Source organism: Anguilla anguilla, chromosome 19 (assembly GCF_013347855.1).
Source record: "Anguilla anguilla isolate fAngAng1 chromosome 19, fAngAng1.pri, whole genome shotgun sequence".
NCBI lineage: Eukaryota > Metazoa > Chordata > Actinopteri > Anguilliformes > Anguillidae > Anguilla > Anguilla anguilla.
This window is the reverse complement of record NC_049219.1, coordinates 13,848,094-13,872,410: the sequence shown is the minus strand read 5'-3', so window position 1 is coordinate 13,872,410 and position 24,317 is coordinate 13,848,094. Positions and strand designations below refer to the sequence as shown.

Genomic DNA, 24,317 nt, shown 5'->3' with positions numbered 1-24,317 from the left:
TAAATAGACCCTTTACTGCAATACTGGACTGGACTGGACTGTCCGGAGATCATATAAAACACGTGATACATTTTCTCCATTTTAAAACATTTGTACGTTATGCCGGCAAATCTTTGAGAGAGCCGTACATCACACAAAACAATCTGCACACAGCACAATCTGCTCGGTTTGTCTTCGCTTCGACTGCTTTCCATTGAGCTGCATATTGTTGGCATAATTTAGGTCCATTTTGTGAATAGATGCCACTACAGACTGCTTTAGCGTGGAGCTTCGTTCCTGCACTCCTGTGATCTCCGTCCCGTTAAGGACAGCTACACTTTATTCTCAGCAGGTCGGCCTTCGCACGGCTTTAAAAAGCATCTTCAGCTAAAAAAACAGCCCGATCAGACCAGCAGAGCTGTATGGCCCTCACTTTTCTATTTAAAAAGCGCACGTTTCCATCAGGATTATTTTGTTTTTGAAGAGGCTGCGGTGGGTTTGAGGAGGGGCGGCGAATCCCCCCCGGCTCGGGCAGTGCGCGCGTTTTTATCCCCCCGAGCGTAGCGCGCGGCGCTAACATTCAAACGACCGCTTAAATCGGCCCTTAATTAGGCCTCCGCTCCGGCGGGGAAAGCTTTCGCAGGGCAGCGCGGGGGGGCCGGGGGGAAAGGGGGCCGGGGGGGGCGGGGGGATTTGAGAGGGGGTTTTTTTAAAGAAGGTTCAGACTGAGGGGCGTGTTCAGCTGGTTTAATGTGGTCCGGGAACGTCTCTGGTGGTTAAAAACTACGACTGCAGTCCATAAATCTGCCCTGCGGTCGACTTGCTATCTCTCTCACCTGCTCACCCGCTCTCTTTCTCTTTAATTTTAATTCCCCTTAAATTAAAATGTGTTTATTGTGACTTGTGATCCTGTAAATATCTATCCTGTGGTTGATTCAAGTATTTCATTTTTAACTCTTTAAAATTAAAAATTAAATTATGTTAACAGGTCAAAATGTATGCTCAGAACCTTTTTTTTTTTTCAGTTTTGCTTAGTGTCGATGCCAACGTTGACTCTCCCTAACAGTCAATGTTTACATGATCCCTGCTCGCCTGGAGGGCAGTGAGCGCTCTGTCAGTGACTGATAGCTTACAAGAAAGAAAAAAAAATCACCCACTCACCTGCATTTGGATAAGCCAGGACAGGAGAGAAACATTTATCTGACCCGTGAGTTCAATCACCAGTCATGCAGGATTGGGCAAATGGTTGAGAGGGGGGCAGGACAAAGGCTGGTCTGTGGTGTGCAGTGGACAGAAAAATCTCCTTAGCTAGATTTTACCACTCTTACAAGCTATGAGCATATTTTTTTACCTGGCTGTTAAGATAAATGAGATGTTGTTCTGTAACCGAAGAGCAGGTATCCCTCAGCGAATGGCAGTTGTTTTTTTTCAGCTTTTGTTCTGCGGGTGTCTGCAGTCTTGCTGTAAAAGGAAATGCGATGCCTCTCTTATCTCTCTCTGAGTGGAGCGGTCTGGCAGCCGGGCGGCGGAGGCCTGGAGCCACCAGGCGAGAGGAGAACCCGCCAGAGACGCGCGCGGGAAGGCCGCCAGTGGGCTCGCGGGCCTAATCCCTCTCCTTGGCCCGCGCTCCTGCAGCGGAACCACGCTAACGCTGGTGCCAGCGCTGCTCCACAGGTGGGAGGGAATAGGGGCTGGAGCTCTGCCCCGTCCTGCCCCGGTTTCCTACTCCCCGGGCGGACGCCCAATCGGCACGCCGAGGGGCTGCAGCTGGATCAGCAGATCTTTTGTCTTTCTTTCCCACAATGCACCGCACCGCACCGCACCGCCACCGAGAGTTCAGGGACTTAGCCGAGCGGGCCGGGGCCCCATCCCTCCATTGTGAGTGTTGGCGGAGGGGCCGCTGTGCGCCGTGTTTGTTTAAGGAGCGGCGGTGTGCGGCGTGCGTGTGTGCGTGCGCGGTGATAACCGCGCGGTCGTTGAACAGCTGTGCCGCGTCAGCGGGGCTAGCGACAGCGGGGAGGTCTCTGCTTCTCACCCCTGCACAGCGCGGATAAACGCGCTGTTCCCGCAACACAGGATTGTGACATCACACTGTGATGACTCATTTTTAAAAGATTAAAGAGTTTATTTTTAAAATCGGCTGTATTAATAAACTTTGCTAAATTTATCATGGGCAGCAACATGTCGGATTTCACTTTCAGGTGTGCTCAATGCTTCTGTCGCCTTATGGCAAGAAAAGTTAACGCTCACATGGAATGTAACTACTCAGTTCAGGATCAGGGCTTTCTTTCTGACAACTGGTCATTACTGTTCATTTAAAAAATGCTTTTTTTACATTATGGGGTTGGAATACAAATGTACATGGAGTATTGGTGGACTAGAATATAGTCTTTACATCTGTAACAGAGTTATACGAAAGCAGTCTGATTCAACCTTCGTTTAGGTTATACCTGGGTTTTGTTTCATTTTTTAAAAACCTGAACACAAAATGCAGGTAATTGATAGGTGATTGTACAGTTTATCACCAATCAGCAAAAAGGATGCCTGTTGATGTGATTGTTGATTGTCTGCACAGAGTACGAGGGTGATGCGCTCTTATTCTCTTGTTTAGAAAACCCCTAGACGCTACACGTGATTAGATTGTCTTACAGATTGTGGAAAATGTAATTTCCCCCAAAGCCAGCTTGCCTTGAAGCAACGCGGCGGTTGGATTGTTTTGTTTCTCCTTCCTATTCGCTTAGTCAGATTTCACCGTGATATTTACCGGCTGGTGTGTGAGATGCACATGATGGTTGTCATAATAAAAGCGTGGCGTGGACGTTGTTGTCCTGTAATGGTGTCATTAGGGGACTGATAGATGAGCCCATCTCAAGGTCCTGGGTAAAGGACACTGCCAAATGTCGGCCATTGTAATGATATAGCAGTCGTAGACATCTACATGCTCTGCAGATTCTTTATTGCTTCTCGTATCACGTAAAGCTGGTACTTGTAAATAAGCTGAAGGACAGTAAATGTTTAATGATGGCCATAAAGACTGGGGTGCTAATTTGTAAGACTGCATAAGCCTGTGTTTGTGGATCTGCGTGATATTAAATGTTGGGCACGTTGGCAGTAAGGCCCTTTGAAAAGCCATTCACCGGTTGGCTGTAATTGTCCTTCCTCGTTCGGAGGACGTCAGTGTCGGGGAAGAGCTTAATGTGGCACTAATGATGCGATTCATGGCTCTGGACTGGAAACTGTGTTACCGGGGGGCCAGTGGTGATGACTTGTGAACGCTGTCATACAGGTTACGGTCTCTTCTTGTAGTCGAGGCCCATTGATTGAGCGTGACGTTGGCGGTCGACGGGAAACGACGGGACGCTGAGGGCAGAAGTGTGTGGACCTGTGTGTGTGTGTGAGAGAGACTGAATGATGTGTATCTTTTCCTCTCTTTCTCTCTAGTCTCTGAGACTGAAGGAGCCTCTATCCCTCTCTCTCTTTTCCTGTGTTCACTGTCCTGGTCATTCTGTCCTAATTAAGGTGCAGAGTGGAAGTAATGTCATTTTTTTTTTTGCAAAGTGGGCCATTGAACTTCCAGAAGCTTCCATGTCTCTGACGGGGCAGCCCAGCGGGGCTGCTGGAGCGGGGGCAGCAGGTGACCTCATTAGCGAGCGGCGCATGACACCTCTCACGAGCCGCTGATTTATCGGACCCGTTTGGAGCGGTTATTTTATGCAGATTAATCCCGCCGCGCTCTTCCAGGTGGGGTTTCGCTGGTGCCCGGTGCTCTCTGTTTAATTACACACGTCGCTAAGCATGTGGGGCAGCGCTGGCGCCATCGCCCTTTTCTAAACGCGATTGGTCTTTTTTGTGAATAAGTCGTTCACGGGATTGCGCGCCGCGGGGAACTGGGTCGGCCCATTCACAAAGCGGGCGGGGGGGGCTAGTGACTCTGCCGAGCGGCGAACCGAAACGCGGCCTTTCCCACCATGTCCCGCCTCCCGCGGACACCCTCCACGCCGTACGTGTCCTACCGCATGCCGAGCCGCTACTCTGAGAAAAAGGCAGAACAGCAGGTTCTATTCAGACCTGCTCCTGTTACCAGGCCCAGGCTGTACGTTAGTGGCAGTTGGTGCAGTATGGAGTTGTATGTAATGGCACCCCAGCAGACCCATTTTCCTTTTCTTACTTCCTGTTTTTGTTCCTGCTGTGATGCACGTGAGCGGCGCCTATCTGTCACTTTCACACAATTGGATCAGCCGTGTGATTTACGCTCCTGTCGGCAGGCGCTTCTCGTAAGAACGCTTGCGTGCGGTATGTGTGTGTTAAGAGGGCACAGCGATTCGTCGCCAAGTGGTATGGTTCTGCCAGTTTTTTTTGTTTTTTTTGTTTTTTGTTTCCCCGGGGAGCCTTTGTTTCCTGTTTTTCCCAATGCTTGGGACGGTTTAGAAAGCAGTGCGGTCAATCCGACAGGAAGTGCTGCTGGCCTGCGTTTCGTTTGTTGGCGTGTCCAGCGAGCTGGCGGGATGGCTGGGGTTCAGGGACGGGGCGGCCGGTTCGCATTCCCACCTGCGACGGGCCGGCCGCCGTTCCTGAGCGAGCTCTCGGGCGAGCGTCCGGGCGAGCGTCCGGGCGAGCGTCCGTACGTCTCCACCGTCCTGAGACAGCCCTGCTTTTCCTCTTCCCTTTCCTGCAGCCTGTGCGGACCGTTTGGCATTGACCTTTTCAAGAGTAGCGCTTTTGGAATGTTTTCGGAATGCTTTTTTCAAAATTCCATCAGTGTTCTAGAACCAGTAGTGATTGTTACATCAGCATTAAAATGTTCAGTGTGGGGCTGCGTGTTTTTGTGTGTGTGTGTGTGTGTGTGTGTGCGTGTGTGTGTGTGTGTGCACGTGCCTGTGTGAATGTGCGTGTGTGTGTTGTTTTAACTCAGCACTGACCCTTGCGAAACACCAAGTGACACTCAGCAATGTGCACGGATACAGATCCTGCCTTTCCTCTGTGTTTGAATTCAGCAGAAATGCTGCCATTGTTCATAAATTCAGGGCACACCTGGCCAGGCGAGCTGCTCTAGTTTTGTGCCAGACACACAAACAGGCCTGAATTCAAACCCACTTTCATCAAACAATCGTCCTGGGTAAAGTCTGGCAAACCTGAAACAACCTGTTTGTGTTGGGATTAAGTTGGGAAGATGTGACGAGGCTCACCTTATTTTTTTGTGTTGAAAGTTTTGAATAAGTATTTCAGACATTGTTGAGCAGCAAAACGAATTATAAATATTGCATCCAGCACTATAATTACATATAGTCTCAGATCCGCTTAAGAAAGTTTAACTTAGTTTGAATCACACTTCAGAAGGAAGCCCTAGAGGTCTGCTTATCGGTTTTCGTAGGTACAGAACTCTTATACGTCTTGTTTGCACGTTCAGACATACCAAAGAACCAGCCAAATTGTACTCCACCTGTGCCCAGCTGACCTATTGTACAAATCTCTACTGCTCTATCTGTATAACAAGCTAGTTTAATTCTGCTCTTTGTTTTTCATCTCGATGCGGCTGGAATAGATCAGAGACGACGCTTCGGTTTCCCAGAGCAACCACCAGCAGGCTTTCCTGTCTCACAGCGAAATAAAGTCCAGTTTTCAACTGAATTGCGGGAGAAAAGTTTTACCGCAAAGACGCTTTAACTGGACCAGCGTGCGGACTTTGTTCCGAGCTCCCCAAAGACAGCCGCGGCGGCGGCGGTTCTGCTTTTTTAGGCTCAGGGCTGCCTGTCGTCCCGTTTCGCCGTACCGCAGACCAGTTTAGAAAGTGTCTGCGCCCGCGCTCCAGACATGTCCTCTGCTCAGGGTCAGGGTGCAGCCCTGCTGTGGTGCCGTCACTAAGGGCAGCTGCAGCTGCAGCCTCAACCCTGTCCATCACGGAGGACATAGAAGCGCCTCTCTAGTGCGTTTGAGGTGTGCGCTGATCCACTTTAAGACCCGCTCGCACGCTGCTGGCTGTCGGATGGAGGGGAGGCCTGCTGGCTCGCAAACACTCCGTCTCTCACCACAGATGGCAGCACAGCTTGCTGAGGGACGAGGTGCCCGGCTGCTTAGACTGGCACTTTGTTCTGTTACCGTGTCTTACCGTCTCTCGCTGTCTGTCTCTCCCAGCCTCCTCTTTCTCTCTCTCTCTCTCTCTCTCTCTCCATCTCTCTCTCTCTCTCTCCCAGCCTCCTCTTTCTCTCTCTCTCTCCATCTCTCTCTTAGTATCAGGTTGCCAGGTTGGCGATGATGGGCAGCTACATTTTCAATGGTCTTTTTAAATTTATACTGGTCATGCAATGCTTATGTATTTTGTTTGTTGTGACATATGAAGGAAAAATGGCTGAGATATATTGACTGAGTATTGCAAATGAGGTTATGCCACTAGTACTGATGTAAAATAAATGGAACAATTAAGGGATTTATTAAAACTCTCTCTCTGTCTCTCTCTTTCCCTCCCTCTCCAGGAAGGACCAGAACCTGCTGTCTCCGGTTAACTGCTGGTACCTGCTCCTGAACCAGGTGAGGAGGGAGAGCAAGGACCACGCCACCCTCAGCGACATCTACCTGAACAACGTCATCATGCGCTTCCTGCAGATCAGCGAGGACTCCACCCGCCTCCTCAAGAAGGTGAGGCCTATCGGTCCTCCCATGGCTCCCCAAAACACCTCCACCTTCTCCCCGCTCTCTGTCGTCCCCTCAGGCCACCACTTTCTTTACCCCCGTACCTCTGCTCCCTGTCACCCTGACACCCCCCCCCTCACCTCTACGCCTCCTTCTTCTATCACCTGACACCCCCACTTTCTTCACCCCCACTTTCTAAATACCGCTCTTTATCTCGTCTGAACACCTTCGCCAGAACACCCCTCCTTCTGTCAATCCATCAGCCCTCCCCCCTTTACTGACTCGCAGCTCACAGGGGCGAAGACAACAGAGGAGGAGAGGAGAGGAGGGAGCAGTCACTGCTGGCTTTCCTGATCTCGTACCGTGGCCTCACACAGCCAGAAGCAATTATAAGTCTGCTGCTGTGTACCAGCAAATACAGGCCAGGTACACATCCGTGTTCCTGGTTGCAGGCCGTCCGGTGTTTTATTATTGAGTCGCCACACTCTTTAAGAGGCTTAGAGGTGGAGTAGACACCTGTGGTGTAGAACGCTTCCTAGCTGACGGTACTTTACATTACATTTTATTTGACAAACGCTTTTATCCTAAGCGACGCACAATAAGCACGTACTGCTAGGTTGTTGGAACAACTGCGAAGTACAGGTCAAATGAAGTAGAATTCTCATGAAGTATCAGTTATCCGTAGCCAGGACCACTGGTTTTGAGTAGAAGTGACTGAGTACCGGTTTTGTATGAGAGAAGGCTCCCTGACCCTGTAATCGTTATGATCTGCTTTACTCTCGGGTCTGTGGTGAGCAGCACTGAGCCACACGGCAGGCCTTCAGGGGACTACTCCCAAAAAAGATTATGGCCCTGATGCACCAGGCACACATGTGCCCCCCCTCCCCCCCTCACCCCCTCCCAACCGCAGCACAAAATTACAGACTGGAGGTGGATCCAGTTCTGGGGAATGCTTTGTGGTCTGTTAAATGAGGCGCTCGCAGGGGGTTTTTTTGCCGGCGGGTCCTCTCGCTGTTCGGCTGTGAGATCAAGCCCAGCTGACATGGTATTGATGTCGGGGGAAATAACAAAGGGGTCCCGTGATGGCGGCAGTCTCTCTCATCCGGTCATAAGGGGGGGGGGGCGCTGGGGGGCAGGAAGGGGAAGTGCACAGCCACCCAGCTCCTCTCTGATGTTCCGTTCCGTAGCTGCGGGGTGTAATAACAGGCCACATGTGGGCCGGGGGTACACACGCCCCCACCCCCCACAGCCCGATGGTGCTGTTAGTGTGGGGCTCTTCAGGTTTGAGTGCTGGGGTATTAACTCCACTCTCCCAGCCTTTAATGCAGCTCATACCACACAGCCCTCGGTATGCTCCACAAATAGGATTGAATGAGAACCAGGAGGAAAATGACAGGCTGTCGGTTGAGTTGTCTCGTGATTTCCGTGCCTGGTAAGCACAAAATCGTGTGGTGGAACTTTGCCTGTCACAGTACTGAGTGTAACAATGTGAGGGTTTGCCTGTAACAGCACTGAGTGTAACACTGTAAGGTTTTGCCTGTAACAGTACTGAGTGTAACAGTGTGAGGGTTTTGCCTGTAACAGTACTGAGTGTAACAGTGTGAGGGTTTGCCTGTAACAGTACTGAGTGTAACAGTGTGAGGGTTTGCCTGTAACAGTACTGAGTGTAACAGTGTGAGGGTTTGCCTGTAACAGTACTGAGTGTAACAGTGTGAGGGTTTGCCTGTAACAGTACTGAGTGTAACAGTGTGAGGGTTTTGCCTGTAACAGTACTGAGTGTAACAGTGTGAGGGTTTGCCTGTAACAGTACTGAGTGTAACAGTGTGAGGGTTTTGCCTGTAACAGTACTGAGTGTAACAGTGTGAGGGTTTGCCTGTAACAGTACTGAGTGTAACAGTGTGAGGGTTTGCCTGTAACAGTACTGAGTGTAACAGTGTGAGGGTTTGCCTGTAATACTACTGTGGATAATGATTCCTTAGGAGTTTGGGGACCTGGGGCTTCGGTCCACCTCACAGCCTTAAATAGCGTGAGGGCCAAGCACAGGCACTGCTGGGGTCAAATGGGGCCAGCGGGTGTGGTCAGAACCCGGGCGTCGGCCGCCACGGATTTGGGGAGGAGCGCTATTGAGCTCGGCCGAGGTCACAGCAAAGCGGCTCTCCACCGCGAGCCACAGCTCCACGTCTCCGTGCGCCGCCGAATTGGAAAAAATGTGACAGTAAACACAGCTTATTTCAGTTCTACCGCACGCCAACACTGCTGTGTGTGCGTGTGTGCGCGTGTGTGTGTGTGCGTGCGTGTGTGCGTGTGTGTTTGAAAGGAGCAGCACCATATATATAATCAGTGCTTCTCAGCCTCTTTGATCCAGCGTTAGGTCAGCACATGACCCGCTGCAGGGTCACTGCAGGTCATTTTCACCTGTGAGGTGGAGGGAACTGTCAGTTATGTCATTTGCCTCTTCTGCCTTAATCGTGTGGCTCTGTGCTGGTTCCGGCTGATTTCATGTGCTGTCGTTTTATTTAGTGACGCTTAAATGTCTCGGCCCCCGTTTTTTTGATTGGCGCTCTTTATACAGGCTGCGTGTTTACTGGCCCGACATCCTCGCGTGCGTTACCCGGGTCACATGGTTTACTGTAAGTCACCGTATATTACGCCGTAGAGACCTCCGTCAGGTGACTCTCTCTCTCTCTCTCACACGGCCTTCTGGGAATACGGTGTGCAGGCAGCGCAGCGTGGCGATTACATAAACACCCCCCCCTCCCCCCCGCTGCGAGCCGAATGAAGTAATCCTCGTTAAAAGCAGCGGTCCCCTGGGCCTGTTTGGCTTTTTTACGGCGCGTGGCCGACAGGGGAAAACAGTGTAGCGCCTAACCCGCGCGCGGATAACTGGCTAATGAATCACGCTTATTCACGGCGGCGCTCAGCGTTGCACTAATCGAAAAGAAGGGCCCGTAAATTTACACACTGACGGCTGGGGCCGGCCTCGAGGGTCACAGGAACGGTGGCAGTTTGTCGCCCGAAGCCTCTGTGCTCTGGTAGTTCATTCCGGTCTCTGAAACCGCGTGTCTCAGTCAGCTGGTGCCCCGGTCGCGGTCGCCAGGGAGACCGGGCGGCGGGCAGCCGTCTCTGATTTGTCAGTCTGCCGCGGTCACATGACCCCCGCTCCCCCACAGGCCAACTGTAGAGCGGCACAGCGTTCCCGGTGGAGGGACGGCTTTTTAATTGGACTCTGGAACTTCTCCAGTTCCGTGCGATGAAGCTCGCTGTCAGCCGCTCGAACTGACAAACGACAGCAGCTCCTTCTCCTGTGCGCAACACCAGTGCGTACTCCCAGCGGACAGCCTGTTCCTGCTGAACTCTCTCCTCAGTGCATTATGGGAAATGGATTATTTATCTGACACAGGGTTAGGAAATGAAGTCAATGTGAGGTGGCGACTGTTAAGTTCTTTTGAAGAGTAGATTGGTGTCTCACTGAATACATATGGAGGATCTTAATAAAGCTATATGACTGACCAAATGACACTTTCAAGAGTCAAGAAGCGGCTAATTGTTGCAATGCAAATCCCTTCACAGGCGCACTGATATGTGTGCCACTTTTATTAGTGAGCTTTTTCATACTGTTCGTTAATGTGCATCTTGTGGTCGTTCTCGGCTGTGGAGTGATTTGTTTCTCCAGATGAGGGGGGGAGTCCTTTTACCAGAGTTAATATCAGCAAACGCGCTGTAATCAGCTTTTATTGTTGCCTGGTCCCGGAAAGTCCGAAGACTGAGCGCTGCGCAAATTGTTTCGGGCTCGCCTGATGTTTAATATTTCGTATTGCCGTTGGTGGAAATTCCTTTTTAAGTGTTTTGCAGCTGCGTAATTGATCCTGGTGGGAGAACTGCAGCGAAGTTCGATCTCCTCCAGAGGACAATGCCGTGTGCTCAGACAGCGCTACACCTCATCGCAAGTGACAGTTTCAATAACCAGGCATCGCGTTTTCATTATGTGGCTAATCACCATTCCCGCGCACTTATTAACCGAGCCAGACGCTAATGTGTTCTGATGGGATGAGCTGGTTGTCAGTTGGGGATCGCAAATTATGCAAGCGAAGGAGGCGTGGTCTTTTTTAATGGGGACTGCACAAAAGTGCAGTTCACTAATTCACTTCATGTAATGTTCTCCCCTCTCTAGACCAAGGGACTGCAGGGTTCCTTATCGGCTCCAATAGTGTCCGGCTGCATGATGTGTAAGGGTAAAAGTGTTTTGACAGGCACCAGAGTGAGAGTTACCAAAACAGGCTGTCTAATCTGCCCACCCTCACACCCCACGAATGCCCCATGTGTGCGGAAAGCACACCCTAAATTGGATTATGCTGCTTAGCGCTATTTATACAGACTAAGACCATTTGTCAGTTTGCTCTAAATAGGTAAGTAAAACGGCCCAGTTTGGGCAGGAGTGCATTTGGGTTTAAACCCCTGAGGGGTACAACCCAAATACTGACTCCTCCAAACAGAGTCCTGGCTGCAATGACATTAATCCTCTCTGTTTTGGGTCAGGACCCGTTGCTGGGTCCTGGGTCTGGGTGGCATTGGGTTAGTGCCCAGTTATACACCCCAGAAGCTTCCCCACCCAGCAGAACCACACTGCTGAACCCAGACAGCTCCCAGAGACTCAGCAGCACCGTGAAGAGAGAGCGTACTGTTTCCCTGGAAACGGAGGGGAGGCCAGTTCACCTGCCTCGCCACAGGGAATGGTTTGTGTGTGTGTGTGTGTGTGTGTGTGTGTGTGTGTGTGTGTGTGTGTGTGTGTGTGTGTGTGTGTGTGTGTGTGTGTGTGTGTGTGTGTGTGTGGTGTGTGTGTGTGTGTGTGTGTGTGTGTGTGTGTGTGTGTGTGTGTGTGTGTGTGTGTGTGTGTGTGTGTGTGTGTGTGTGTGAAAAAGTATGTGTGAGTGTGTGTAGATATGCGCGTGTGTCTGCGTGAGTGTTAGTTTGTTAGCTATGATATATTGACCATGATCAGTTTGGGTCAGAGGTCATGGTTGATTCTCAGGCTCCTCTCACGGTGCTGAGAAATGCCTGTAGAATGGGATTAGTGCTGGAATAATTGGGTTAGAGAGACAGCGTGTCGTGTGTGGCTGACCCCCCCTCACACAGCCGGTACTGACAGCGAGCAGGCGTAGGCGTGGGCGTAGGCTCCAACAGACGCGCTCAGCCGCCATCCTGACGGGCGCGCACCCCTCCAGCCAGCGAATGGAGACGTGATTATCCGCGGCGGATATTACCATCTCCCGGCCTCGACTTACACAAGCGCGTCCCCGCCATCCCGCCATCCCGCCATTAATTCAGGAGCGATGGCGGAGCTCACGCTGAACAGGCTGTGGTTCAGCAGGGCCGTATGTCCCCCGCAGTTCCAGCTGGACCATTAGGACCATTAGGGCCGCTCTGACTTTATGTTCCTACGCTCGTTAGTGGCGCTGAATGGCTGTCTGTGTGTGGGTTATGCTGAATGTGGCAAGGACAGTGTTTTACGGTTTACTGCATCTGCTTATGTAAATCTTTTTCATCATTTCTTTTTTTATACTTTCAGAGCAAAGAGATCACCTTTCAGCTCCAGGAAGACTTGATGAAGGTCCTCAATGAGCTCTACACTGTAAGTGCTGACTTCTCAGTTTGCTCTATGGGTAGATGATTGGGATACTGTGGCAGATGAAGCTATTGTATTGTAGGTAGTGATATTACTTTTCTGTAGTTGATGATGCTGTTATGCTGTAGCTGGTTATGCTAATGCACTGTAACTGATGATGCTACTGTAGTTGATGGCGTCCTGTTGGTTGTGCCCCACAGTGAACAATATGAGAATGTCCACATCACTTTCACCTTTCCTGTGTGCTGAGCTGCTGACACAGTTGGTAGAGGGTCCAGGCGATGTCACAGTGTCAGACTGCACAGCGGGGAGAGGGAGAGGGAGAGGGAGAGGAGCGGCCATTTCCACAAACAGCAAAACTTTTCAGCCTCTTTATGAAACTTTTATCTTTTGCTTCTTTTGCTGCGTGGCCGTCAGAACCACCGACTTAAAAGCCCTGCAGCTTGTGAATAAATAAAAGCCTAATAAGTGTGAGGAACACTAAACTGTGTAGCGGAGGAGGCAGTGAGAGAGGCTGCCGGCCCGCACCACGTGCATTAATAATGGAGCTTTGGATCGCACCCAAAACAGACCCCCCCCTGTAAATCACCCCCTCCTCCTCCATAGGCGCTTGGTGTGATCTATGACCTCGGTCAGGGCCGTCCGCCTAACACTACCAATCAATAGTTAATTCCCCATCCTTTAACGGCCGCTGTCGGGTTTGGAGCACGGCTGGGGGGAGATTCACACTACCCCTGTACGTCAGAGGCGGCCCCAATCGCACGCAAATGTACGCCCAGGTATCGGCTGAGAGATTTCGCGCTCGGAATCCGAGGCTTCCGTTCCCATAAATCCCCTGATTTACGCAGCGCGATTTATTCCGCGATTCCGTTCCTCCTCCTGACCCCTCGCTCGGTTTGGAGACCCGCCCTGCCGCCTTCTCTTTCTCAACCGCCACGACGGCAAAGCGCTGAATACCCCCGATAGTCCGGCTGGATGATTCAGGCACAGAACCGAAGCCAGCAGCAGGTTTTACTCCCCCCTGTAAATCCACAGTAGTAATGTGGTTTGTCCACTCTACCTGGTTTTCCCCGTGGACACTAACGGAGAGTCGACAACGTTTTTCGAACATTGAGGGTCTCGGGTGGCTGCCTCATCGGAGACCAGCCTAATTGGACCGTTTAGAACAGTGTCGGGCTCCCAGCACCCCCCCCCCCCCCCTCACCCCATTCCCCTCACAGAGGAAAACTCAAGCCTGTGTTGCATCAGAAAGCCGCTGGTTTTTTTCCACTTGGACTGGCTGAGCTGCTGTAATGACAGGCCTCGGTGTGGTGCTAATTCTGTGCCTCTGTAGAGAGTAAACACCGCCGCGCGGCTGCAGACCGGTGAGGGCCCAGCCGGGGCCGGCCAGCCCAGCTACGGGCGCAATTACGCGGTTCCGGTCGACGGCCCGAAAACAAAAAAAGGGCCACAGAGAGAGCGCCGCCCTCTCCGGTGCTTTCCACGCCGCCGCCACCGCCGCGTGTATTTTTGGAAAACCCACGGTTCGAGAGGCACGCTGGCTGGCGTTTGACTGGGGTAAGAGCGACTGCCGTCGCTCTCATAATTACAGTGCTCATGGTACGGTCGGTCGCCGTTTCCCTGGTTGCAGCTACAGCAGAGAGCCGAGAGGCTGCTTCTCTGCGTGCAGTACCCGGGCCTGCCGTCTCTGACAGTGCCAGTACACCCCCCCAGTACGCCCACCCTACCTCAGATGGATTGATTATTGATGTGTCTTGCTTCTGCAGAGACGAGAGTCACAGCCGGCTAACGGTTGCGCGTGGGCTCCCGACTCATACTGGGGGCTCTGGGGCTCGGCCTGTGAGCGTGGCTAGCGCCTTTGGCGGCTCAGCCGCTTGGCAGCCCGCGAGGCTGCAGGCTTTGCCCACGCACTTTTCGCGGACTTGAGGAATTCTGCCTCTCTCCCCCAGGGCTAAAATGTGAGGGAGAACAGAAGCAGGTGTGAAGCCATTATTACGTTTCCACCTCCCTGGCTTCACACGAAGAGCAAGCAAAGGAGCTCCATTGGAGGGGGGGGGGGACTGAAAGACTCCTCGTCAAAAGACTTGTCTCTCAGCCTTCTGTGTGGAAGGGAAGGGGAGAATAGGGGTTGTTTTCACGCAGTGCTTTTGTCCTTCAGGTTTTCTTTGTTTTTTTTTTTTGTGTAACCACCCAAGTGCTCGGGCGGTGTGCGTCAGAAACGCCATTCGGTTGACTCCAGTCTCAGTCTGCTGTCCCCAGATCACCGTGCGCTTCCGCTACCTGCTATGAGCTGCCATCCTGGCGGTGATAACGTTTGTGGAAGTCATTTGAAAGTGAATAATAGGGGTCCCCTCAGATGGCGGTGACTCAGAGAGATGACAAGCGGAACCTTTTTTTTTTTTTTTTTTTTTTTTTTTTTAATCAGCGGCTTCTTCCGGAAAGTAATATATTTTTGTCTTTTTTTTTTTTTTTTGACGAGAAATTGCTCTTTTGTGCATCCGACCTGAGAAGCTGAGTTGGGGCTTGCTTATCGCTGCTCTTGACTTCAAAGGCGAGGAACAGGGTGCGTGAGCAGTTAAGTCTGTCGGTCTGTCAACACCTGCCAGCCAGACGGTGGTTCCTCCGGGCCTGTGGTCACTGAGGGATGATGGGATTTTTTCTTCTTCCTTTTTTTTGCTGCTCGTTTGAAGTCGCTCTGCTCCCCATTAGAGACTGTATTTTTGGCATGTCAGATACCATGTGTGGTATTATCATCATCTCTGTGTGACGGTAATCCCCACCAACTGTTTAGCATCCTTTAAAGATAGTGTTTCAAGTGCTGAGTGCCACCACAGTGCATCGTGCGTTTTTAAAGCAGCTTGTATAAACAGAAAAATAATCCTAACTCTTTGAACAGCAGGCTTTTGAATGTTTTTTTCTCCTAAATTCTTAGTCTGTGTTCTAGAACTCCATAAGATCATTCTAATCACATATTTGTGATCTCACACCTTAAAGGATTCATTCTTTTCTGTGGTGTGTGGAGTTTACTTTGTAGTTAGAAGTCACTAACTGGTTTTCACTTAAGGGAATGGACGAGAGGGAGGGAATAAAGCTATGGTAGCCCTACAAGCTCCCGACCTTTGACCCCTGTGCGTCCAGGTGATGAAGACCTACCACATGTACCACACGGAGAGCCTGAGTGCCGAGTGCAAGCTGAAGGAGGCGGAGAAGCAGGAGGAGAAGCAGATCGGCCGCTCGGCCGACCCCGCCTCGCACATCCGCGCGGAGGACAAGAACCAGAGGCGCAGCTCCGTCAAGAAGATCGAGAAGATGAAGGAGAAGGTACGGCCCGTTTTTGGGTTCCCATGGTAACTGAGCATCCTTGAAAATATATTCTCATCCTGAAAAGACAAAAATGAAAAAAAAAAAAAAGTAATTTACAGCTAGAAAAATACATCTGTCATTCATGCTAACTGACAAAGATGATCTCACTTACTACCATATATGGTGTGCTACCGTAACTAAATTACACTGTAGTTCCACCTTGTAAAAGCCCTGTTATGGCCCAAAATAGCTCTGGCCGTGGCACCAAAAATGGCTTTTGAACATCATACATTTGTCTTTAAGATACCACTAAAAGGTTGAGCACTTGCTTGTTTCAGTCTCTTATCACCTCCATCTCAATGTAAGGCCTTGTCTGTGGATTTCGCATAATCCTCCCAGCCACACTGCCTGATTGCCTACACCTGCATTTGTGTCAGTGTCCATGTGTTTGTGTTATCCCACAGTACTGTACAATAGAATGGTGCAGCACACTTCTGTGCCATTCAGCGCAACCTTGCTCATGAAGCAGCTGGAAACTGCTGTAAAGTTTTAAAGGCAGCCTGTTTGCTTTTGCCCTGAGAAGCGGAAAGGCTTTGTGCCTGCTGTTACCGGGCCTGCTTTCTGTTAAACTCTGTGACCAATGGTTTAAAAGCCAAGGCAACATCTCTTCCACAAGCACTTCCTGGAATGCAATGGGGGGGGCAATAAAAAAATGTGGAATTCATTGTGTGAGTCACTGTCCACGGGTGACTGTATTGTACTGTACTGTACCAGTCAGTTCCTCACAGAGTCTTTAGACCCACCAGATCACCAGATACTCCTGTCTTACTTTTATCCTCCCTGCTTTTGAACTATATTTTTATCGTCAGTTTCTGACTGGTGACTAAGGGCTTGTGATGCTCTATTGCAGTAGAGAATGTCCATCACAACAGTACTGTACTTTGTTAACCACCCTTCCTCCCCTAATGAGTTTTCAGAAGGTGCATGTCTTCTAAAATTGGAAAGTCTTGGCTTCAGCTGTAGGGAGAGTTTCAGTATTATGAATATGGCGCAGAGTGTCTGCAGGGTGAGTCTGCAGCGTCTGGTGAGCGTGCTATGTCTGGCACAGAGGAAGTGAGTAAAGTGTGGCTGTGGAGTATCGTGGAAAAACTTGGGTTTTTGAATGTTATAAAAAGTGTGTGGTGTGGGAGTTTATTTCCCTTTGTGTTTGTCTCCACACGCGTTAGCAAAACTGATCTGTGCTCTGCCGTGTCATTTTTTGGAGAAATTAGTTGGTCAGTCATTGAGCCACAAAATGGCGTGCTGTTTTTAGACAGAAAAGTAGCCTCGGTTGACAAACAATGTTTTTTTTTTTTTTTTTGCTTGAATTTCAAAACTTATTCTCTCCCTCTCTTTCCCACCTCAGCGGCAGGCCAAGTACTCGGAGAACAAGCTGAAGTCGATCAAAGCCCGCAATGAATACCTCCTCACCCTGGAAGCTACAAATTCCTCCGTTTTCAAGTATTACATTCACGACTTGTCTGACTTAATTGATGTAAGTACCTTAGGGGGGAAAAATGTGTGAACTGATTTATTTTTCGGTTAGAGTTACCTCAAGCTCAAGGGCCCCTCCTTAATTTATTTATCTGTAAATTAACATCTGAGCTTAGCAGAGAGCCGGATCAGGGCTGGGCAGAGACAGCTCTATCCATTAGTCCTTAGGTGCGTGTGCGTACGTGTGAGTGTGTGTTAGAGGACTGTTTCTCCGCTTGAGTCTGTAGAGGCTCCTGTCTGTCACGTGACCAAATGTCAGATGTGAGCTGTGCTTTGCCCCTCCGGTCCTGTTTTGGGACTTTGCCCTGGTGGCAGCTGGTGGGGTGCTGTTCGGCCTGCGCTTGGCTCAGAATGCCTGGGCTGCACAGGAGAGTCATCACACCTGTCAATCATCCCACCTCAGAGCGAGAGGTTCTCACCCTGGCACCAGCAGGCAGCACATAGGGCCGGAACACACAGGGTTGCTGTGGCTGTGATGCAGAATGTGGTAGAATTTCAGGAGTTTACATTACAAATTAGTTTTGAAAAGCTGGTTGGTCAGTCTTGAGTTTTAGTCTTAACTTTCATACAGATGCATGTTCCATTATTTCATGTGTTGCTAAAGTATTTTTAGCTTAAGTGTAGAAATAAGACCCTGCCCCAGAAACCCACTTTATGAACTGTTCATATCTCATGCGAGTGGTTCACCCCTGGGCCCTGAACGCACCGAGCTCTCACCGAGCTCTCGCCAAAGAGCTTTATTACTGCAGCGCTTACGCAACCTGCCCTGAATATCATTTATTTATGAAACGGGGGCCCTACCTGGAATATTACTTTCACCTCAAAAATAAATGTGCTGTGCCACCTCCAAGCATGCGCATTAGGTATGTCAGGGCATCGTTCGTTTGGTGGAATCTGCACTCCCTTAACACTGAAACAGAAATGGCCAGGCTTTAATGGCAGACCGTGTGTTTACAACCAAACCGCTCCTTCTGTTCCGGAAACCTGGGAAGTGTGTGGGTTTTATGTCTGTTTCCATGGTTATTGTTGTTTTGCCTGTCTGCTCCTCAGACTGTGAACTGAGCTTTGTAACTGGGACTGTTGAGTTTTTGAGATTCTTTGGTAACCGATTAGAGAGACAACTCAGTATGGGGCCACTCACTGTAAATTTGGAGCCAGATCCACAGGTACACAGGTGGATTTGTGTTCAGCAGTAGGCCTTTGTTGTTTGTTTTGCCGGGCAGTGCTGTGACCTGGGTTACCACGCCAGCTTGAACCGGGCCCTGCGGACCTACCTCTCGGCCGAGTACAACCTGGAGACCTCGCGGCACGAGGGGCTGGACATCATGGAGAACGCCGTGGACAGCCTGGACCCCCGCAGCGATCGCCAGAGGTTCATGGAGATGTTCCCCACCGCCTTCTGCCCGCCCGCCAAATTCGAATTCCAGTCCCACATGGGGGACGAGGTCAGTCAAACACAGGACAGTGACTAACAGGACAAATTTCTTTTTTTTTTTTTTAATAATTGCCTATTGCAGTGGTGCCATAAATGTGTTCATTCTGTGTGTACGGACTCTTGAGGCAACACAGAGTGTGCAGTGAACACTGTTGAATAGTTAATGTGTTACAGTCAGATGTTGGTTTGGCTCGAGTTTGGTTCCACATTTTAATAAGTGCGTGCAGCCAAAATGAGAGGGGAAAAAAAAAACTGTCACAGGTTTATTGAGGTTTAATGGGCTTTCATTCCGAACTTGGCTCTGTTTTGAGCGATATCATGTCTTATTTATTGTCAATAAAATGTTCAGAAGTACCTGATTCAGACTCGCAATTTCCTGTCAGGTGACTGCAACTTCCTGTTTGCTGACCTGTTGCTCCTCCCCTGTCAGGTGTGTCACATCACGGCGCAGCCCCCAGTGCAGGCGGAGCTCCTGCTGAGGTTCCAGCAGCTGCAGTCCCGCCTCGCCACGCTCAAGATAGAGAACGAAGAGGTGAGCGCCCCCCTCAGGACCGGAGAGGTCCTGCATGCTCGGTAGAAGCAGGTGTTCCAGCAACGTTTTGAGTTTTCAGAGCTCACTGTACTGAAACGCAACACTGTCCATGGTATAGCCAGTCCCAGCCATCGCGTTTTCGGGGAGCCTCGGAGAAAGCTGCTGCATTATTGAGTCCCGCAGCCCACGCTGGTAACTAGTTGTTCCCTGAATAATTGATGGCGTTTTAACAGCTTCTTGCCGGGAGCCCTTTTTCTCCAGCCCGATAAAGATCTCCAATCTGCGGGATGACAGCTGGCTGCTCTGCCCCCCCCCCCCCCCCCCCCCCCCACCACCGGACGGGGAGCCGGAGAGCAGGCAGTCCCGCCGTGGGACAGGGGTGTAGGCCTTCGCATTGGGCGCCCCTGGGAGTGAGGGCTGGGGGTGGTACCCCATAATGTGGGTTATGGGTCTCCTTCTTCCAGGAAAGAGGATGTTAGGATTTGAATGGGGTGGGGAAGGGTAGCTGTTTGCAGCTGTGACACACCTGTGAGGTCAGTGTTTTCTTTCTGTCCTGGCTGCTTCCAGTCTGAGGTAAGACTCAATCATAGTCCCCATTGACTTTCTGACACCAACTAAAAGCCTTGTGATTATCCCCCTTCAAACCCCCCTCTCATAGCAGAAAATGGTACGGTCCCTAGGGTGTGTCCATGGTAACATGAACAGCAGTACAGTAATGGTTGAACGGGTTTTCCACAGATGTTGAATCGCATTTCGAATTTAGATACTTTTCTTAACCCATCTCAGGGGAATAGTCAGGCAGAATATGATGTTTTTCTGTTGCCCTATAACTACTGGATTGTTATGCCATATACTTTCACCAGAGAAACAGCACGTCACCACAAGGATGTGAACTCAAAAAACACAGAGGTTGCAAAGTGTTTTTAGCTGTGGCCCAGGATAACTACTGTTTATATTCTTTAATTCAGACTACTCCTTCAAACCCTGCAGTTTAGTTTTTGTGTGTTTAGAAAAAGGAGGTTGATTGCCCAGTATTCCTCCATCCTCTCTCTCTCACACACACACACACTTTCATCAGTCTGATCTTATTTCTCAGGCGCTGTTATTTAATGGTATTTCCCTGCATTAATCAACCAAAAGGATTTCCACGCATTACCGTTTAACACACCAGAACGACGCAGTAAAATGTTCAGTGTTAAATCAACTCGGTGCGCATTTGGTCCCAACTGGACTCCTATGTAATCTGTTGGAATTGAATTAACAGTTTTACATTACATTTACTTGGCAGACGCTTTTATCCAAAGCGACGTACAAAAAGTGCATTTCATGGTCATAGACAACTGCTAAACACAGGTTTAGTAAGGTAATATACTTATTTTGTACAGCTATTTCTAGCCAAGAACACAATTCACACAGTGAACACTATTCTGACCTAACCTCTGCAAAGCCAACTAGGCAGAAGAATAAGCTAGAGTATTAGGACAAATACAAATTACCAAAAAGTGCTGGGATGGGGCAACATGTAACAAGTGTCATGAAAAGGGGGGGGGGGTTTATTTATTTTTTTATTTTTATTTTTTATAAAAGAATGAAATACAGCGTGGTGGTGGTTAGTCTAGTGTGGAGCGACTCACGGGAGGTGAAGAGTTGACTGAGTTTGTGCTGTAACACTGTGCAGAGGGGAGACTCTGCTCAGATGAGTCACATGTACTTGCCCTTTTGATGTGTGCGGTGCAATGCAGGGTGAGCCATTAGCGCTGGTGTACATTACCCTTCAGGTCATTCGGTGTGATCATTAGGCGCTGTGCGGTTCTCCTGAATGACTGAGGTTAGGTTACGCTTGCCCTGCAGGCCTCTCCTGTTCTTTAATCATGACTTTTATATAACCCGTCTTTCAAAGCGTAAATACCGTCTCCGGTTGACCGTCTCCGGTCGACTCCGTAGACGATGAGTTATTTATTTTTTTTGTGACCCCGGGGGTTTTTGTGCCAGTGTGCCATCGCCCTGCCAACATGGGGTGGCACGCTCATGCGGGCGTTTCTGCCTCACTGCCTCTCTCTCTCTCGCACCCCCGCTCCCGGAGCTGACCCCCCTGCCGTCTCCAGCTGGTCAACAGCACGGTCGTCTGCGACCGGACACGCGCGACCCCGCCCTCTCCTCTCCCTTGTGCCACGTGGGCGGGTTGGCGGGTGGCATTCCGTGCCCTCTCCGGCTTGGCTTAACGCCGATCCAGCCGTCCCTGCCGTTAATGTGCAGGGATAATTCAGCACTGTTCTGGAGTAGCAGTTTGAGCACGTCCATCCTCCCAATACAGTCTGAGAAGATGGAGAAGCTCCTGAAACAGCCCCATCCGCAGAGCACCGTCCGTCCCTCCCTCACTCCCTCTCTCCTGAGTCTGACAGGACAGCCTAATTTGTTATGGTTTAAATTAAAATGCAAGACAGCGAGGGTATAGAGGTTCCAAATGTTCTCATGATAGGGCAGGAGATAGCGGAGGGGAACATTTTTTAAACACCGAAGTCAATTTATTGGCAGACGGGTACCATTAATCCACCGTGGCATCTGAAGTTTCGCCAGCCCGCCCGTAGACCCCGTGGGCGTGCGTAACCGCCCCTCTCCCCGCCCCCCTCAGGTGAAGAAGACCTCTGAGGCCACGCTGACCACCCTCCAGGACATGGTGACCATCGAGGACTACGACGTGTCCGAGTGCTTCCACCACAGCCGCTCCACCGAGTCGGTCAAGTCCACCGTGTCCGAGACCTACCTCAGCAAGCCCAGCATCGCCAAGCGCCGCGCCAACCAGCAGGAGACCGAGCAGTTCTACTTCATGGTGAGAGCCCCCCCCCCCCCCCCCCGCAGGCACTTCCTGTGCTGTGCGGCCGAGCTCCTGGAAAACATCCTCGATGCCGTCTAATCAGAGAACCTAATTGCTCCCGTTTCTCTGCAGAAATTCCGGGAGTACCTGGAGGGCAGCAATCTCATCTCCAAGCTGCAGGCCAAGCATGACCTGCTGAAGAGGACACTGGGAGATGGTAATGATGACACCCCCTCCCCCTCCCCACCTCCTGTGTGTGTGTCACCACAGAGTCTATAGACTCTCTGGATAATCCGCTCCTGCGTTCCTCCTGACCTCTCTGCTTCTTAACTACAGGAGTTCCAAGTTGGTAACAGGAGGTCCCGTCACTGTACAGTACAAGAGAATCAGTGCCACATTGTCATGATTGGTTGCTGCTCCCCTTAATTAATTTTGCGGAAATTTATCACCGCCGACTTTCAGCTTCGACAGTCGGGAGAGGGAACTTTCGATGTTTGCAGAACGCAGAGCTGCGTATCTGGTGGGCCTGTGCTATCTATGGTGTTGGGGGCGGCGGCTTTGCTTGCGGTATAAACGCAGCCCACCTCTGCAGCGGGCGGTGACAATAGCGAGTGCCTGCTGGGTGGTCCCCGTAAACCTGTCAGCTGGGTAGAGTGAGAAGAGAAGCGGCGGTTTAATTACCCAGGCTTTTCACCGGCAACCTTTGTGCTTCCGACCGAATGACAAACACAGAGGGGAGAGACAATGTGCGAAGCCTGGCACACCTTCTTTTCACCCTGACAAGTGGCGGCTTGTTCCTGCTCCCAGCAGATGGCCGGCAGTTTGGTGTCTTTGTGTCTTTGTAGCGTTTTGGTAATCTGCTAGCTGCAGTGATTGTGCGTGAGAAAGAAAATGTGAATGTGCGTGCGTGCGTGCGTGCATGCATTCATACGTGTATGTACATGTGCATGTGTGTGTATGTGTATGTGTGGCCGCTTGGTGCTTGTGCATGTATGTGTGTGTTTGTGTATGTGTGTGTAGGACCTAGGCAGATGGCTGGTCACATGCTTTACTGAGCGTGTGCACACGATGCCGCAGGACTCCCGGAGTGTGGACCCGCTCTTCCGCTCCCTCTCTCACCCTCCTCCTCCTCTCTCCTGTCTCCACAGGTCACCGCCCCGAGTACATGACCACCAGGTAAGAGGAGTCTACTCCTTTCATTCCTATTCACCAGTCCTCACAAGTACTGCACAGCGTCAGATACCGAAGGTCATAGTCAGTCCGCTCTGTCCACCGGTGTGTAAGACCCCACTGTACTTCCCACCAACACTGGCCACTGGATATCAGTACAACAAAAACCAGGATATAAATGCAATATAACTGACAGCCAAGGGGGAGGGTGGGGGGGCTGGGGAGGAACTGAAGGGGGGGTGTACACATCCCCTGCGGTGTGCAGCTGACAGGAACTCACTGAAAGGAAAAGCGCCAGCATGAACATCTCCCCCACTGGTACTGGCCAAAAGCAGAAAGCAGCCAGCAGTGACAGACTGTGTTCAGGATTCACAGAACGAACAGACGCGAGCGGATAAGGGAGGGGCTCCTCCCCTGTGCCCCCCTTCATCCCCTACATCCCCCTGCTTGAAGACAGCGTTATATTCACAGTGGGTGGGGGATTGCTCCAATGTTCATGACTTTGGATTCACGTCTTTATTTTCCCTTTTGTTTTCTCTCTCTCTCTCCATCACTTGTAGCCGTGGACGACGGAACTCGCACATCCGGCACCAGGTACAGTAGAGAAAGCACTGCTGGCTCAGGACTACACTTCCTGTCTCCTGCCTGCACTTCCTGTCCCTTGCCTGCAGTTTCTATTTCCTAGCGCCTGCTCCAATTCTGACCTCACAGCTATTCCCTGCCATCGCTTACCTGTGTAACTGAACCAGGAAGGTTTACAGCCAAAGACTCAGATTGGGTAGATTAGCCAGATTAGTCCTGTTTGTACAAATCTTATTGGGTGATATCAGTAATCCTGCACAGCATTGGTTTGGCCGATTCCCAGTAATACTTCGCCGCATTGCTGTGGTTGATACCCAGAAATCACACAGCTGGGGCTGATTTGTCCTTGGGCTGAACATGGTGCCTCAGCTGTGTTCAGTGAAAGGACCCGTCGCTGAGGGAGCAGGAGGTACAGCAGCGGAGCCTCAGGCTGAGGGGGGAAGCGTTTAACGCTGACAGACTGCTCCCCTCCTGAGCCTGGAGCCGCCGCCCTCCCTCCCTCCTGCTGATAGAGCATCACTTATGCACACCGGCCACTCTGCGCCTCACGCTGAGCCACACTTAGCGCCCGCTAACAGGTCCGTGCTTACGTATGCGCCTGAAACGCATCAGCCTACAAGTATTCGTGTGCTGACAGGCAGGCTCGCACACTGTTAAAAGGATTAAGAGAGAGACCGTTGGGTTACATCAGCGGAAATATGCGTCTCTAATTTCGCGG

The 24,317-nt window shown here is 50.8% G+C and overlaps 1 protein-coding gene across 1 annotated transcript in view; it reads left to right on the top strand.

Annotated features, from left to right (window-relative positions):
- LOC118218784 (SLIT-ROBO Rho GTPase-activating protein 1-like) overlaps positions 1 to 24,317 on the top strand; it is a 62,576-nt gene that overhangs the window by 23,442 nt on the left and 14,817 nt on the right. The window contains 10 exon segments of the mRNA XM_035401464.1: positions 6,450 to 6,612; positions 12,173 to 12,235; positions 15,368 to 15,550; positions 16,938 to 17,066; positions 18,289 to 18,510; positions 18,931 to 19,032; positions 21,665 to 21,862; positions 21,980 to 22,064; positions 22,996 to 23,023; positions 23,578 to 23,611. Coding sequence (XP_035257355.1) covers positions 6,450 to 6,612; positions 12,173 to 12,235; positions 15,368 to 15,550; positions 16,938 to 17,066; positions 18,289 to 18,510; positions 18,931 to 19,032; positions 21,665 to 21,862; positions 21,980 to 22,064; positions 22,996 to 23,023; positions 23,578 to 23,611 — 1,207 coding nt within the window.